This window comes from Miscanthus floridulus, chromosome 2 (genome assembly GCF_019320115.1).
Source record: "Miscanthus floridulus cultivar M001 chromosome 2, ASM1932011v1, whole genome shotgun sequence".
Lineage (NCBI taxonomy): Eukaryota > Viridiplantae > Streptophyta > Magnoliopsida > Poales > Poaceae > Miscanthus > Miscanthus floridulus.
Genome location: NC_089581.1, coordinates 153,753,173 through 153,766,725, shown reverse-complemented (window position 1 = coordinate 153,766,725; position 13,553 = coordinate 153,753,173). Strand labels below are relative to the sequence as shown.

The following is a 13,553-nucleotide window of genomic DNA, read 5'->3' as shown; positions in this document are numbered from 1 at the left end:
AACCTTTTGAGTTGATCTCTTTTAACCGAAGCCGTGTATTCCAATCTTCATCAAGTGAGGGTGCCAACATGTTGATATTGATCTTTTCACTTGAGCATAGCCATCTTGAGCACGTGACTTGATTCTATTCATCAAATTTGAGTAATCCTAAATGTATCAAGTCACTTCCATCAAACACTTCAATAGTGATTTGATCCTTCACATTAATATGACCATCATAGCTTGATTAGTACCTCAACTAAATGTAAGTACTTCCTTCTTCACCCTAGCTAAGTTCTTCGGACGCCAAGCCGTCGCTTGCCCTTCACCCTTGCTTAGTACCTCAAAGCCTTTTCTTGCTATCTTCACCATCTCAAGCCATCAAGTCATATCTTGTATTGAATCAACCATTCATTTGTATTGTTATCTTTTTCATTTCAATTTAGCAAGCTTTAAATATGAGACCATTCCATATGCAATTCCTCATGTCTCATTAATTAATTCTTACAAGCTTGCTTTCACACAGTACATAGAAATCCCACAATAAATAAGCCTTTGCATGAATTCCATTTGCATTATTGTCTTGTGCTTGAACTAGATTATTTATACAACAACACATCATTTCGGCTTTTATTAAGTACCTATGAGATAACCTATTATCTATCCACACTTAGCAAATGGGTTAGACCTTTAATCATGTTGTCATTCAATCATCCAAAACCCACTAAATGGCTAGATGCACTTTCAACAACACACAGCCAAGCAGCAACTAAGCTCTTGGCATTATTTCGACTATTCCATCAGAGACTTGGGATATGTCCCTCTCTCGACCGTTTGTACCCCCTACTACGAACCTTTTTCAGTGCTAATAACACAAGCAGCAGCAAACTAGACGTAGGGACATTCTGTCTGAACCAGTATAAACCTTATGTCCTTTAACACACCATCCGGACCTAACACGCAACAAATATAAATTTACTAGTTGGTGTTTATTCGAAACATCGACAAACGTATGAACACAAGATCACACCTTCGTCTCTACTATACCGATAGTACACACATTTATCAGCTTCATTCACAACAAAGCCTACAAGATGTCAAAGTTCTATCGAACTTCTCATTCCATTACTTAGGAGCTTGTTTTAGACCATATAAGGACTTCAATAATCTACACACTTTGCCTTTTGACCGTTTGCTATAAACTCATTTGGTTGATCCATATAGATCTCCTCCTCTAACTCTCCGTTTAGAAAAGTTATCTTAACGTCCATCTTATGAAAGAGAAGACCATGTGAGACGGCCAGAAAAAGTAACACTCGAATTGTAGTTAATTGAGCAATAGGTGAATAAGTATCGAAGAAATCTTCACCTTCTTTTTGGTATAACCCTTGGCCACAAGCCTTGCCTTGTACCTCTCAATAGTACCATCAAGCCTAAGCTTTTTCTTGAACACCCATTTGCATCCTATAGGTTTACACCCATAAGGACGTTCAACAACTTCCCAAGTTCCATTAGACATAATTGAATCCATCTCACTCTGTATTGCTTCCTTCCAAAGGTTAGCATCAGGAGAGAAATATGCCTCTTCAATTGTTCTTGGTGTGTCATCCACAAGGTACACAATATAGTCATCACCAAAAGACTTTGCAGTCCTTTGTCTCTTACTCTTTCGAGTAACTAGAATGTCATCCTCCTCAGGATTTTGCACATGGGGTTCCTCGATATGTTCTATCAGAATAAATTGCTCATGGGGTATTATATAGGTGCATTTTTCATAGGAAATTCACTTTCAAAAAATGTAGCATCTCTAGACTTCATTATAGTACCAACATGCATATCGGGTACTCTAGAATTTATTATTAAGAACCTATATCCAATGTTGTGAATAACATAACCAAGGAATATATAGTCAACAGTTTTAGGCACAAGTTTGTGTTTTCTTGCTAATTGGCACATTCACCTTGGCTAAACAAGCCCAAGTGCGCAAATAAGAGAGATTTAATCTTTTCTTCTGTCATTCCTTGAATGGTGTGATTTTTTTATTCTTTGTAGGAACTCTATTCGGGACATGATATACTATCAAAATAGTATCACCCTATCATTCCTTAGATAGTCCCGTTGTCTCTAACATGGCATTAACCAACTCAGTTAGAGTGTGGTTCCTTCTATCGGCAATCCCATTGGATTGTGGTGAGTATGGCGGTGTCCTCTCATGAATAGTTCCATATTCTATGCAGAATTCAGAAAACTCACTTGAAAAGTATTCTCCACCACGATCAAACCTTAACCATTTAATTTTCCTCAAGTTGATTTTCTACTTCAACTTTATAGGTCTTAAAATAATGCAACGCTTCATCTTTTGATTTTAGCAAGTACACGTAGCAAAATCTAGTACAATCATCTATAAATGTCATGAAGTATCTTTTGCCATCTTCAGTCAACTCGCCATTCATCTCTCACAAATCGGAATAAACTAGTTCTAATGGCGCCAAGTTTCTCGCCTCCGCAGCCTTGTGAGGCTTGCGAGGTTGCTTAGATTACACACATACATGTCACTTAAAACCTTTGACTAAATTAAATTTTAGGATTAAATTCAGATTTGCTAGCTGTGATAGACAAACAAAATTGACATGACAAAGCCGTGAATACTAAATATTTGACTCATCAAGGATAATAGCATTGTTCACAACCTTATTACACGCATCATCATGTAAAGATAAGCGGGACAAGCTTTCACAATCATAACCTTTATCAACAAATGTTCCATACTTTGATAGTACACATTTATTTAACTCAAAGACAATTTTATAACCATCTCGACATAATTGAAAGTCGCTAACTAGATTCTTTTTTATGGAGGGGACATGCTGCATGTTCTTGAACAACACCGTCTTTCCCGAAGTGAACTTCAGAATGACTATACCAACACCAAGAATACACGCATGGGACCCATTCCCCATCAGCAAGGCTCCAGTCCCGCTGGCCTGATAAGAAGAAAACAAAGAAGCATCAGCACACACATTTATGTTCGCCCCAGCATTCATCCACCACTTAGGTGAATGACAGAATGAAAGAACAATAGGTATAGAATTATTGTACTCATATGCTCCTCCTTCAGTCTCGCTAACAACCATATTTGCGGCCTTCTTTTCTTGTTTGAATTTGCAGTCTGGGCACGCAAGCAAGCCTCAGGAACCGTCGTCTGCATCTATGACACTTGCTTGGGTGTGTGTGCGATCAGGTTTTTGGGGAGCGTCTTCACGACTGCTCACTTCTTCCTAGTGATTGTCAATGTCTTCTTCTTTCTCGGATCGTCTACTTCCAGAGGACGTTCGAGGGACTGCACTATGAACATCGTCATGCATCAAATGTGGTCCGCGACATCGAGCAACGCACTATGTCGACTAGTGTGCGTGGAGCCGCCGGTTCCTTGAGCATGGGTCCCTTCGGTGGGTATAATTCTATTCTTGAATTTGTTAAATTTAATATCTTTTCCGCTATGATCTATATGTCGTTCATGTTTATATCTGCTACTAGTGCAAGTAGTAATATCACACACGTGCACATGTTGTCACCAATTTGCTATGAATTTTTTGGATTAAATTTAATATGAAAATATCTAAATTCCTAACAATACTGCTGGCCGAGAGAGGAGATTGATTCTACTCCTTCCATAAAATGAAGTAATTCTTAATTTCTAAAAGGGCCAAACGATTTAAAGTTTAACTACAAAGTTATATAAATATACTAATATTTATGGTACATACTATTAAATTAACTATAAAATCTATTTTCTAGTAAACTTAGTTAAAAACAAAATTTTAATATTATTTACTACAAACTTAGATAGAATTAAGTTAGTTTGACTTGTATATAAAATGTATAGTTGTATTCTTGAGGAAGTACTTTTTTGTTTGCTAGCAGGCTATACATGATTCATGCATGTCGCCACCACACAAAACAAAGGGACAATGGTATAGCATCGGCTCCCGTCAAAACAATCCTAACAAATGGCTTCTTTGATAGAGCGCTCTCTGTGTCTCCCCCGTCTCCGTTGCCTTTTTCATCGTGTCTCTCACTCAGGCTGCGACGGCGACGGCGACGGCGAGGTTCACGTCTCAGGTCAGGCGGCGAGGCGACACGCCACCGCATCAGCTAGGTCAGGGTCATGGCCTGCGCTGAGCGCCGTCGCTTGTCGCCTTTATTAAAAAATCTCTACTAATGATCGTTCTGCTCGTTTGATTTATAAACTATACTTTTTTAGCCGACGAATAATATTTTTCTCTTACAACAAATCAGCCAATAATACTTTCAGTCATGGCTTATCAGCCAAACGAACAAGGCGGATGCCCGGTTACTGTGAGGGGCATCTGATTTCTACCTCTCGGCCGTCAATTACCTTGCTGCTGCTGCAGCAGCATTGGCGCGCAAGGAGTTTTGGCTTCATTTGTCGTGAAAGTAGCAGCCAGAAGCCCAGAGACGTGAAACATCGTCTCATTCAGTGTTTTGAAAACCTGATTCCCAAACGAGAAACGTGGAGGAACTAAACTGAAAGTCTAGGATGCTCTCAATAGAGCATATTCATCTTTTTCACCATACATTTAGACTCTAGATTTTATGCCATGCTTTACTTTATTTGTGTAAATATCATATAGACACATGATATCACGACCTACAGAACAAGATCATACTAGTTGCCTCAAATGCATTACCAAAATAGAACATGTTCCTCGTTCCGATTACGTTGCTGAAAGAACAATACAAATAAATATTATCCCCTTCGTACGTACCACGGTTTTTACAAGTGACACCAATGTTCTAGGAATCTGGACGCTAAGGATAAAACATAGACCCCCACAATAAAAATTTGAACAGAAAGGTGCCTAAATTACAAGCTCTATATATACGATATCTCATTCGGGGAAAATTTAGCTGGTTTATGCTTGCGCAGGTGGTACACCGGTGCGGTATGTTTGGGTTCTGAACGCTGCTAGTGCAGGGAAGCAAGGTCACTCCAACTCCCTGTATTGAACATCTATGATATCAAATAAGTGACATTATATTCGTCATGAAATACATTTTTATAATAATATCTATTTGATGTCATAAATATTAACACTCTTCTATATATACTGGATCAAAAATTTAAATAGTCAAGAATCGCGTCATTTTCAGAACGGAGGTTAGCACTTGACACAAGCTGCTTCAACCTTAAGCTGTCACAACCTTAAGTTTGTCAACCCTATTCGAAGACACTTGAATGCTGGCAACAACTGAAACCCCAAGGCAGGCATCGTAACTACAGTTTATTCAAACCAAAACGGTGTGTCGCGAGAACAATATTTAGTTCCATCACTTAAATGTTCAACATCTGCATTTGGCAGAGCAAGGATGCACACCTATCACTGAATTACAAAATCGCATCGAACGTGTCAGAATGTTAGTGTGATCAGTTTTGAACAGTGCACTGGGGGGCTTGAGCATGCCGTGTAGGTATCTGGCCCTGTTGTAGCCTGCGGAAGCAGGTGGTCTGATTGATGCTAACAGCGAATGTGCCTGGCAGGTCGGCTGATTGCTACTCACAGTGAATCGCAGAGCAGGTTCAGTTCTTCGGTTTCTTTGGGACTGGAGGAGGTAAGCTTCCAGGCTTGGCACTTCGTTTGATGCCCAGGAAATGCTCGACCTGACGAAAAACCAGTCAACATCAGATCTCTGAATATATATAGCATTGTCCATCATTAAACAAGTAAGAATATTACAGAATACAACAGGGGATATCACAGGCCAACCTTTTTGTCCCCAAGCATGGGTGTTAGGCTCCCAGGTTGCTGTGTCTCCAAGGTAGCATAGTTGCCAGCATCACTTGTTTGACTAAAATAAACATAGATAAACTAGATTAGTCATCTCATCAGGAAAAAAATTGAGAAGTTATTACATAATAATACATACATAAGATGGCTATCAACTTCGATTGGAAGGGGATGATTAACAGTATCTCTATTGACAACACTCAAGCTCCCATATGAGCCATTGGATGAAAAAACAGATGGCTCATATTCTTATTTATATTGGGATCCCTCGTGTTCTATTTCTAAATTCATGAAGTTCCACAAATAACCATCCATGTGTCCATTTAGTTCCTCCAAAGTCTAAATTAAAGGCAATAATCCTTATCAAGTGGGTTTCCACTTGATACTTTTCCAAAGCTTAAAAGGCCAACATAAATAACTAGATAACAATTTTATATTAACTGATCAAGATTAATAAACAAAAGGAAATATTAGCAAAAGAAACAACTGTGTACCATAATGCAATACTGTATCAAGGGAGTAACATTTGTAAATATTTCGTTAAGGAATTCCAGGATATCAGAACAATTCGGCAAGCTTAGTAGGCTAGTGGCATCAATGAAAACTAAAATACAAAAGTGGAGGTTATAAGCATGTTGTGAGCATACCCTGTTTTTGCGTTGCCACTTAAAATGAGGTATGGTGTTTGGTTGCGAGATTGAGTCTCTCTCATCTTTTCCGCGGCCAATAATGGTGTGTCAGAAGATTTCATATGCTTGGTTTTCAGCTCATCCTCGTATCTCTTCTGGCGTTTTTCTTGTTTCATTTTACCTGGCCCCTTGCCATGAAATTTGTGCGAAAGATGACGGAATGCCTCCTTAGGTGTCATCTGAGGGGGAGAAAACACACATTGTTCAGGACAAGACAAACATTGTCATTTTTTCACATACAATCTCCCAGACATAAAATAAATTGCAAGAATAGCACCAAAAGAGAAATGATTATCATGTTGATGAAAAGAAGATAGTACTAACAATCTATATAAAGTTAGTTCTTGCCAAAATCATTAAAAATGCAAAATGCAATTCAGTAATTAATTTCTGTTGTGTCTATGCATCATGGAGACCCGGGTGGGAGTGGGCAGGACAGGACGTGGCTGAGTACTTACCACTCTACCAAATTCATCTATTCTTTCAATGCGAATGTCTTTAGGTCCATCCTCCACACCAATAAGCTTGCTCTTTTTCTTGTCTGTAGTTCTGCCTCCCCAATCTGTTCCCTCATTGAGGCTTCCTCGCTCCTTAAGAATCTTCAAAGCACCAGCTAAACCCTTGCCTACTGCAACTTCATGTATAACCTCATCCGGTTTGCCTCCATCCTCTTCAACCTTGGCTGGTATTTCTGTCAGAGCTTCCTCTTCCATCTCTGCCAACCCATTAGCGTCATCTTTTGCAAGATTACCTGAAGGCATGGCATCATCATCTACATCCATAAACACATCGTCTTCTGGCTTGCGTGTTCCTGGTAAAAGATAACAGCAGTAGTCAATACTTAAGAGCTCATTATCACTAGGACTTATAAACTCTATCACACATCTTCAAAAAATTATATGGAAAAACCTTCAAAGAGGTTACCTTGATTCAATTGTAGTCCCCACACGAACTCTTCCATCTCTGTGATAACAACCTTATTCTGTTCTGAATCTCCTTCTGCGGCTTCTGTATCCTCTTGGCTCTTGGTTGCAGTAGCCAGTTCAACTATGGACTGAGGACCAGAAGCGGCAGCCTCTTCCTGCTTCCTTAGGGCCAACTTTCTTGCTTGCTCCAGAGATTTCTGTAGATCTTCATAATCATCACCGAAAACAAGTTCTTCTTCAGCCGGTTTAGTAGGTGCAGTTTTCTCCTCGCGCAATGCTCTTGATGCCTCTTCAGCCTTTGCAATGGCAGTTTGATATGCACTATTTCTCTTTTCAGCATCAGCCGCTTGCTCTTCCTCCCTAGCGGACTGTCTCTTTCCATCGTTCCTGGACCCACGATCAGCGGCCCCCAATCCAGAAGCAATTGCTTCTGCCTCAAGTGCATCCAGATCCAGCTTCTCCTTCTTCCTCAGGGATTTCTTTTTCTTTGGTTTTTTAAATTTAAGCATTTCATCATGGGTAAAATAGTCTGTTGCCATCTTTGTGGTGGAAGTAAGGTCTTCTGTCTTTTTCTGAATATAATTACCTTCAATCCTTTTCCGGAGCTGGCAAAAAAAATGTCTATCAGTTCATGCAGTGCACCAGCAGAGTGTATTTGTATTATCCCAAGAAACAAGGGAGATGCCGCTAGTGAAATATTATGGTTTATAGGGCAAAATATAAATCACCTCTTCTAGCTTCTTTTCTGCTTCACCGGTGAAACGTCCACCTTCATCAAGTGTCACACCCTGATAAGTTAAAAGACAATACAATTACAGAAAATCCTGGAAATGCAAGCAAATGAAGCTAAACAGAATGTTTACCTCATCTTCCATTTGGTCATCATAATGTGACAGCATCGACTTCTTTGACAATGAATCATCGCTGAACCTACAAACAATCAATAAAATGAAGATTAGCGGACAAATCTATGAGACAATAGCAACAACCAACGACCATGTGTGAACTTACTTGTCATCATAAGTTCCTTTCTTCTTTGAAGCTTTATAAGCCTCATCTCTTTGTTTCTGCTCACCAATCTCAATGTTCTCAAGCATATCAGCATCTACAAATTATTTTCTTTTAGAGAAAATGGCCAGACTGAGAAAAGATGAGGGGGAGAGAGAGAGAGAGAGGAACCTTTACCTTCATTGATATCCCCATTGGCAAGAATACTCTGATCTTTGAGAGTCATGACAACTGCACCACCTTCCAAAACCTTATCAAGGCCATGAAGAACCTTAACACCAGATAAGTGGTCTGTTTTTCCCAAAACAAAAAACAAAGGCACTTGTAACCATGATTGCAATTCACAGTATATTAAAAACAAACAATTGTATCACCCCCAAAAAATGTAGCAGTTAGCCAACTATTAAAAGTTCCAAGAAAAAAATTCTTTGCGACCAAAGACTTGTATATCACTACCTCCAACTTGTGTGTCTTCCTCTTCATCATCATCGTCGTCACCATTTTCTGCCAAGATATTATCCTGACATCAAAACAGATTAAGGTTAGTGAAGGACACATAACTTATGACAATCCAAAAACAATTGGCAATAATAACCTGTTCCTCCAATGCTCGTGCAAGACGTAATGCTTTCTCCTTTTCAGCTTGCCTTTTTTCATCTAGTTTACGACTCTTTCCCACCCATGACAGTATCTCAGAAGCCCCATCATTACCGTCCAGTATTCCTCCTTCCTTTTTGTCCTTCAATCTTTCCTCCTTTGCCCTACAGGAAACAGCCTGATTTAGAAAATATTTGCAAGTTTCATTGCTTAATAGCAAGATTTGACAGCAAGAGGAAACATTATAACTCTAGCTTGATCATGATTTACAAGCTCTATTGCTTAATAAGTGATGGATGAAGATGGAAAAGAGGAGCAGAACCAAATCATGATATACTTAGCTGTACTTTGTTGAACAGAAACAGAGATTATTAGTTGATTCAGGAATGATATACAGACTACTAACAGATACACCATCCGTAGTTAAATATATGACATTTAGGACAAGCTAATTAGTTCTAAAAATGGAGGGAGTACAATATATGACAATCACGGATTACACTGAATGGCCATGGTTCATTAGCAGATAGACCACTACCAAAGGTTTTGTTGCCTAAAGTCTTAAGCCCTATAAGATGTTCCTGAACTTGCATGTTATTTATGCTTTACGATAAAGATTGCCAATGTTCTTCAGTGTAAAGGTTTCTCTGTTCATAATTTCAACATCAGTAAGACAGTATTTTCCAACTTGTTTTAACCTGGGAACCTTAGGAAATCTTCAAAGTTGTGCAGGTTTAAAACAACACAAGACTGGTTTCAACCAAAATGCACTTCATATGTGCATTAAATGTGCTGGGACAGCCATCAGCCACAACTTTGCCTGACTAATGCATATGAACGCAACAAGTAAAATAAATCATACAAAAATTAGACGTATTTGCAATGTTGGTTGGTTATGCATAAATGCTGTCTTGAGTTAACCTATGTATCAGCAAAGAAGGTGACGCAGTTAAACGTGGCAGGAAGACGATGCCCGTGAGAATATTATTAATTCCATTGAGTTGCTGTATCACCTATATATATCATTCTGAACTGAGGCAAATGACGACATACAGTTGCTCAACACGCTATCAAACATATGAAGAAGAAAAGACCAAGGAATTACCTTGCAATGCGCTCTCTGAGCTCATCTGCTGCGGGCTGCTCAGCATCCCCTGAGGCATCAACTCTCTGCTTCTGATCCCCCTTGTCACCCTTGGATGAACCTGCATCATCTTCTCCACGACCCTTCCCCCTTGACTTCTCGTGACCCCTATCCTCCCTCTCTGCCCTATCCTTGTCCTTGTCTCTGTTGCGGCTTCTCTCCTTATCCCTGTCCCTCCGCTCCCTTTCCTTATCGCGCTCTGCTTCCTTATCCCGGTCTTTGCCACGGTCCTTGTCACGCTGCCGATCTGGTTCCCGCTCCCGATCCTTGCCCCGGTCACGGTCACGGCCACGCTCTGGCTCCTTATCCCGGCCCCTGTACTTGCTATCCTTATCCCTATCACTCTCCCTCTCCCTGTCCCTATCCCTATGCTTACCATCATCCTTCTCCCTTCTCCTGTCGTCCTTCTCTTTGTCCCTGTCCCTTCTTCCACTACCATTGTAGTCCTTCTCCTCCCTCCTATGCCTCTCCCTCCTCTCCTTATCCCGATGCCGCTCAGCGCCGTCCAGCTCCATCTCGTCCACCGCAGGCGCAGATGACATGGGTGACCGAATAACTTTTGCAAAAACAAACGAAATTATTAGGCATAATCAGGGTTCCAAAAAGCAGCACTAAGCGCACGCTTCCGCGCACTGAAGCGCTAAGCGGACGGGTAGCGCTTCGCTATGGGGCATAAGCGCTCCCAAAGCGGCGCGACCGCCTTGGTGGAGCAGCGTCTGCTGGCTCCCGCTGCCCGCCGGCCGCGCGCGGCGCAGCCGCAGGGGCCGGGCGCCGATCCAGAAGAGGCGAGAGGGGAGAGGCAGGTGCGTACGCAGGGTCGCCGGCCGGTGTGTGGAGGATGGAGGCGAGGGCGCGAGGCGACTGGAGAGAGGCAGGAGGCAGTGGCGTGCCCAGGATTTTGGAGCTGGGTATTCAAAATGTATATAAGGGTAAAAAATTCACAATCAAAAGGTTAATATTTGGCATGCATAGTGCTCTATAGTCTATATATAGGAAATATATAACACATAATTCAGTATGATTTCATATATTCAAGAATTTAACCACAAATTGAGCATATAACTCTCTCTTGCTCAACCTCATCTTGTGATTGTTTCTCCACTTTGCAACAAGAGACTAGAATAAGTAATTTGACCACAAATCTATGATACCACTATTTTTTTTATACTTGAGACCTAAAATGAAATCAAGAGACTAGACTAAGTAATTTAGGGACAAATTGCTATCCCTAACAATTTGAATAGGAAATTCGAAGCCTGAATCTCAACTTACAGGAACAGTCCTCGCTGCCTCGCTGTTCGAGGTTGCTGCTGACCTGCTGCGTCTGCGTGCTGCTGCTGCTGCTGCAGGCCGGTGCCGCGCAGCCGCGGTGCGTGCTACCGGCTGCTGCCTGTTGCTACCGGCCTGCCCCTGCCTTGGAGACTGAAGTCGAGCGCCGGTCGTGCGCGATGGCTCGGTGCGCCCGTGCCGCCACCGCCGCTCGTCGGCCAGCAAAGCGCCGCCACTCGAAGCTAGGCTAGGGTTCGCCGGACGCCGGTTCAGGGAGAAGAACGCGGAGTCGCGTGCGTGACCACGAGTGAGCGTGGGGGAGAGGAGTTGGGAGCAGGCGTTGTTGGGCCTGCGGGTGAGAATATGGGCTGCTGGACCTCTGGGCCTTCGGGTGGGGGAGGAAAACGAGTGGTAATATGTTACTTTGGGCTGATTTCATGTATACTAGAAAGCGTGTGAGTAGCGGGCCAAGACAATGTGATGTTAAGTCTTGGACAAGCCCAGCTAACCATAAGAACAGGCCCAATAGCTGCTCGAACAGTGCCGACCAGAAGAGGATTTATTATTGCTACAGTATACACGACGGACTTGAGATTATACCGTGCAGCAGCAACAGCAACGGTGTAGTATTCTGTTTCCATCGTCCGAAGCTGCAGCACAGCAAAGGCAAAGGCATACAGGTACACGCATACAGCGACCGTCGACAGCAACAGCGGCAGCTGCTGCCGAGGCCGCAGCGAAATCGCCGCTCCTGCATTTGTCTTGCTTGTCACGGGCATTGGTCATTTTCATTGGACCAGCCGCGCACAAGTCTGGAACAAAGGGTCTGCACGGGTTTGCTTCCAAAATATGCCAAGCCGAAGATTTGACAGGTCATAATTTTGGTTTGCTATTAAAATTTGTCAACCTCTCATATTTAACTTGCTAAATCTATGATAAAATTTTTACTCAACTTTGACTTATCAAATTCTTGGCACCCAAATTTTGACAGCAAGCCAACCCAGCCCAGGAGCCCGCGTCACTTCACCCCTGGCGGGCGGCGGCTGCCCCGCGCCCCGCGCACGGTGGCCCCAAGCCCACAGGACAGTGGACACGGCTGACGATGGCCCGGCGCACAGCGCAGCACAGCCACGAGCCACGACACTCGTCTGCCTCTGCCCTGCCCGGTGCGTGGCGGCGGCGTCCCGCGTCCGCGTTCCGAGGCTGGGGCCTGCCGGCTCGGGCCCCGCGCAGGACACGAGTCCGTCCGCGCCGATGACTCGCGCTTTCTGCGGTCTCCGCCCGCCCCCGGTCACATGCGCCCGCTCCGCCGTGGGGTCCGCTCCCTGCGCTGCCGCCTGCCGCCACGCGCCCGCAATGGCGCAATCGCCTCGGCCTGGTCCCGACTCCGACGGCGCGGCGCGGGCGGTCCAGGAGCACAACAGTGCACAGGCGTCGCGCGCCCAGAAGCTTCCCCTACGCTGTTTCCTAGGCCGCGCCCCGCGGCGTCCCCTGCTTTTCCTCCACACCGTGGGATCTGGACTGGACGGGCGGGATCGCGTGGACGAGGCTCCCGCGGTGGTTGTTGGCAGGTGGGCCCAGGATCCTTCGGGAAACACGTCATTCCATGTGCGCGCGAGGGACCCACGGCACGCGGCTGGGAGCGCCGCGGCACGCAGCAAGTGGGCAGCCGAGCCGAGCCGAACCAAGGCAGGCAGCCCAGTTGGTGATGTGGTGTTGTTGGCTTGCACGTTGCACCCGAGCCGGCTACATCTCGAAACAGGCAATTCCTGGGACTGGGAGGCAAACCCCGCACCCGGTAAAAGGTTTGCATGATTGCCGCTTGCGACAACATTACTTATTTTTGACGAATCTTAGGTGCGCCGGCAAGATACGAAACAGGCAAAATGCATCTGTACCGCTGCTGGAGAAAGTGTACTAGCTTAGGGATAAATCATAAAACCTAGGCAAAGGACCAATCTCATACTCCTACATAGTACAGGCATAAAGCTTACGTTTCATCATTGCTGTGAAATATCTGGAATAGATGTCTTATATGATTTAGGGTCTGTTTGGCACGGCTTTGGCTCGTGAAAAAACAGTTTTGGCTCTGGCTCATATGGAAAAGCAGCTTTTTCTGGCTCTGGCTTAT

The 13,553-nt window shown here is 43.5% G+C and overlaps 1 protein-coding gene across 1 annotated transcript; it reads right to left on the bottom strand.

The window, feature by feature from the left end:
- Positions 1–5,096: 5,096 nt before the first annotated feature.
- LOC136533550 (SART-1 family protein DOT2-like) lies at positions 5,097–11,713 on the bottom strand. Its single transcript, XM_066526118.1, has 14 exons — positions 11,426–11,713; positions 10,965–11,057; positions 10,115–10,709; positions 9,008–9,173; positions 8,869–8,932; positions 8,590–8,703; positions 8,416–8,509; positions 8,268–8,334; positions 8,133–8,192; positions 7,403–8,009; positions 6,937–7,289; positions 6,437–6,657; positions 5,769–5,850; positions 5,097–5,662 (listed from the first exon to the last, which is right to left on the bottom strand). Exons 3-14 carry the CDS (start codon positions 10,693–10,695, stop codon positions 5,582–5,584), a joined length of 2,490 nt encoding a protein of 829 aa, XP_066382215.1. The 5' UTR covers positions 10,696–10,709; positions 10,965–11,057; positions 11,426–11,713; the 3' UTR covers positions 5,097–5,581.
- Between the last annotated feature and the right edge of the window lie 1,840 nt (positions 11,714–13,553).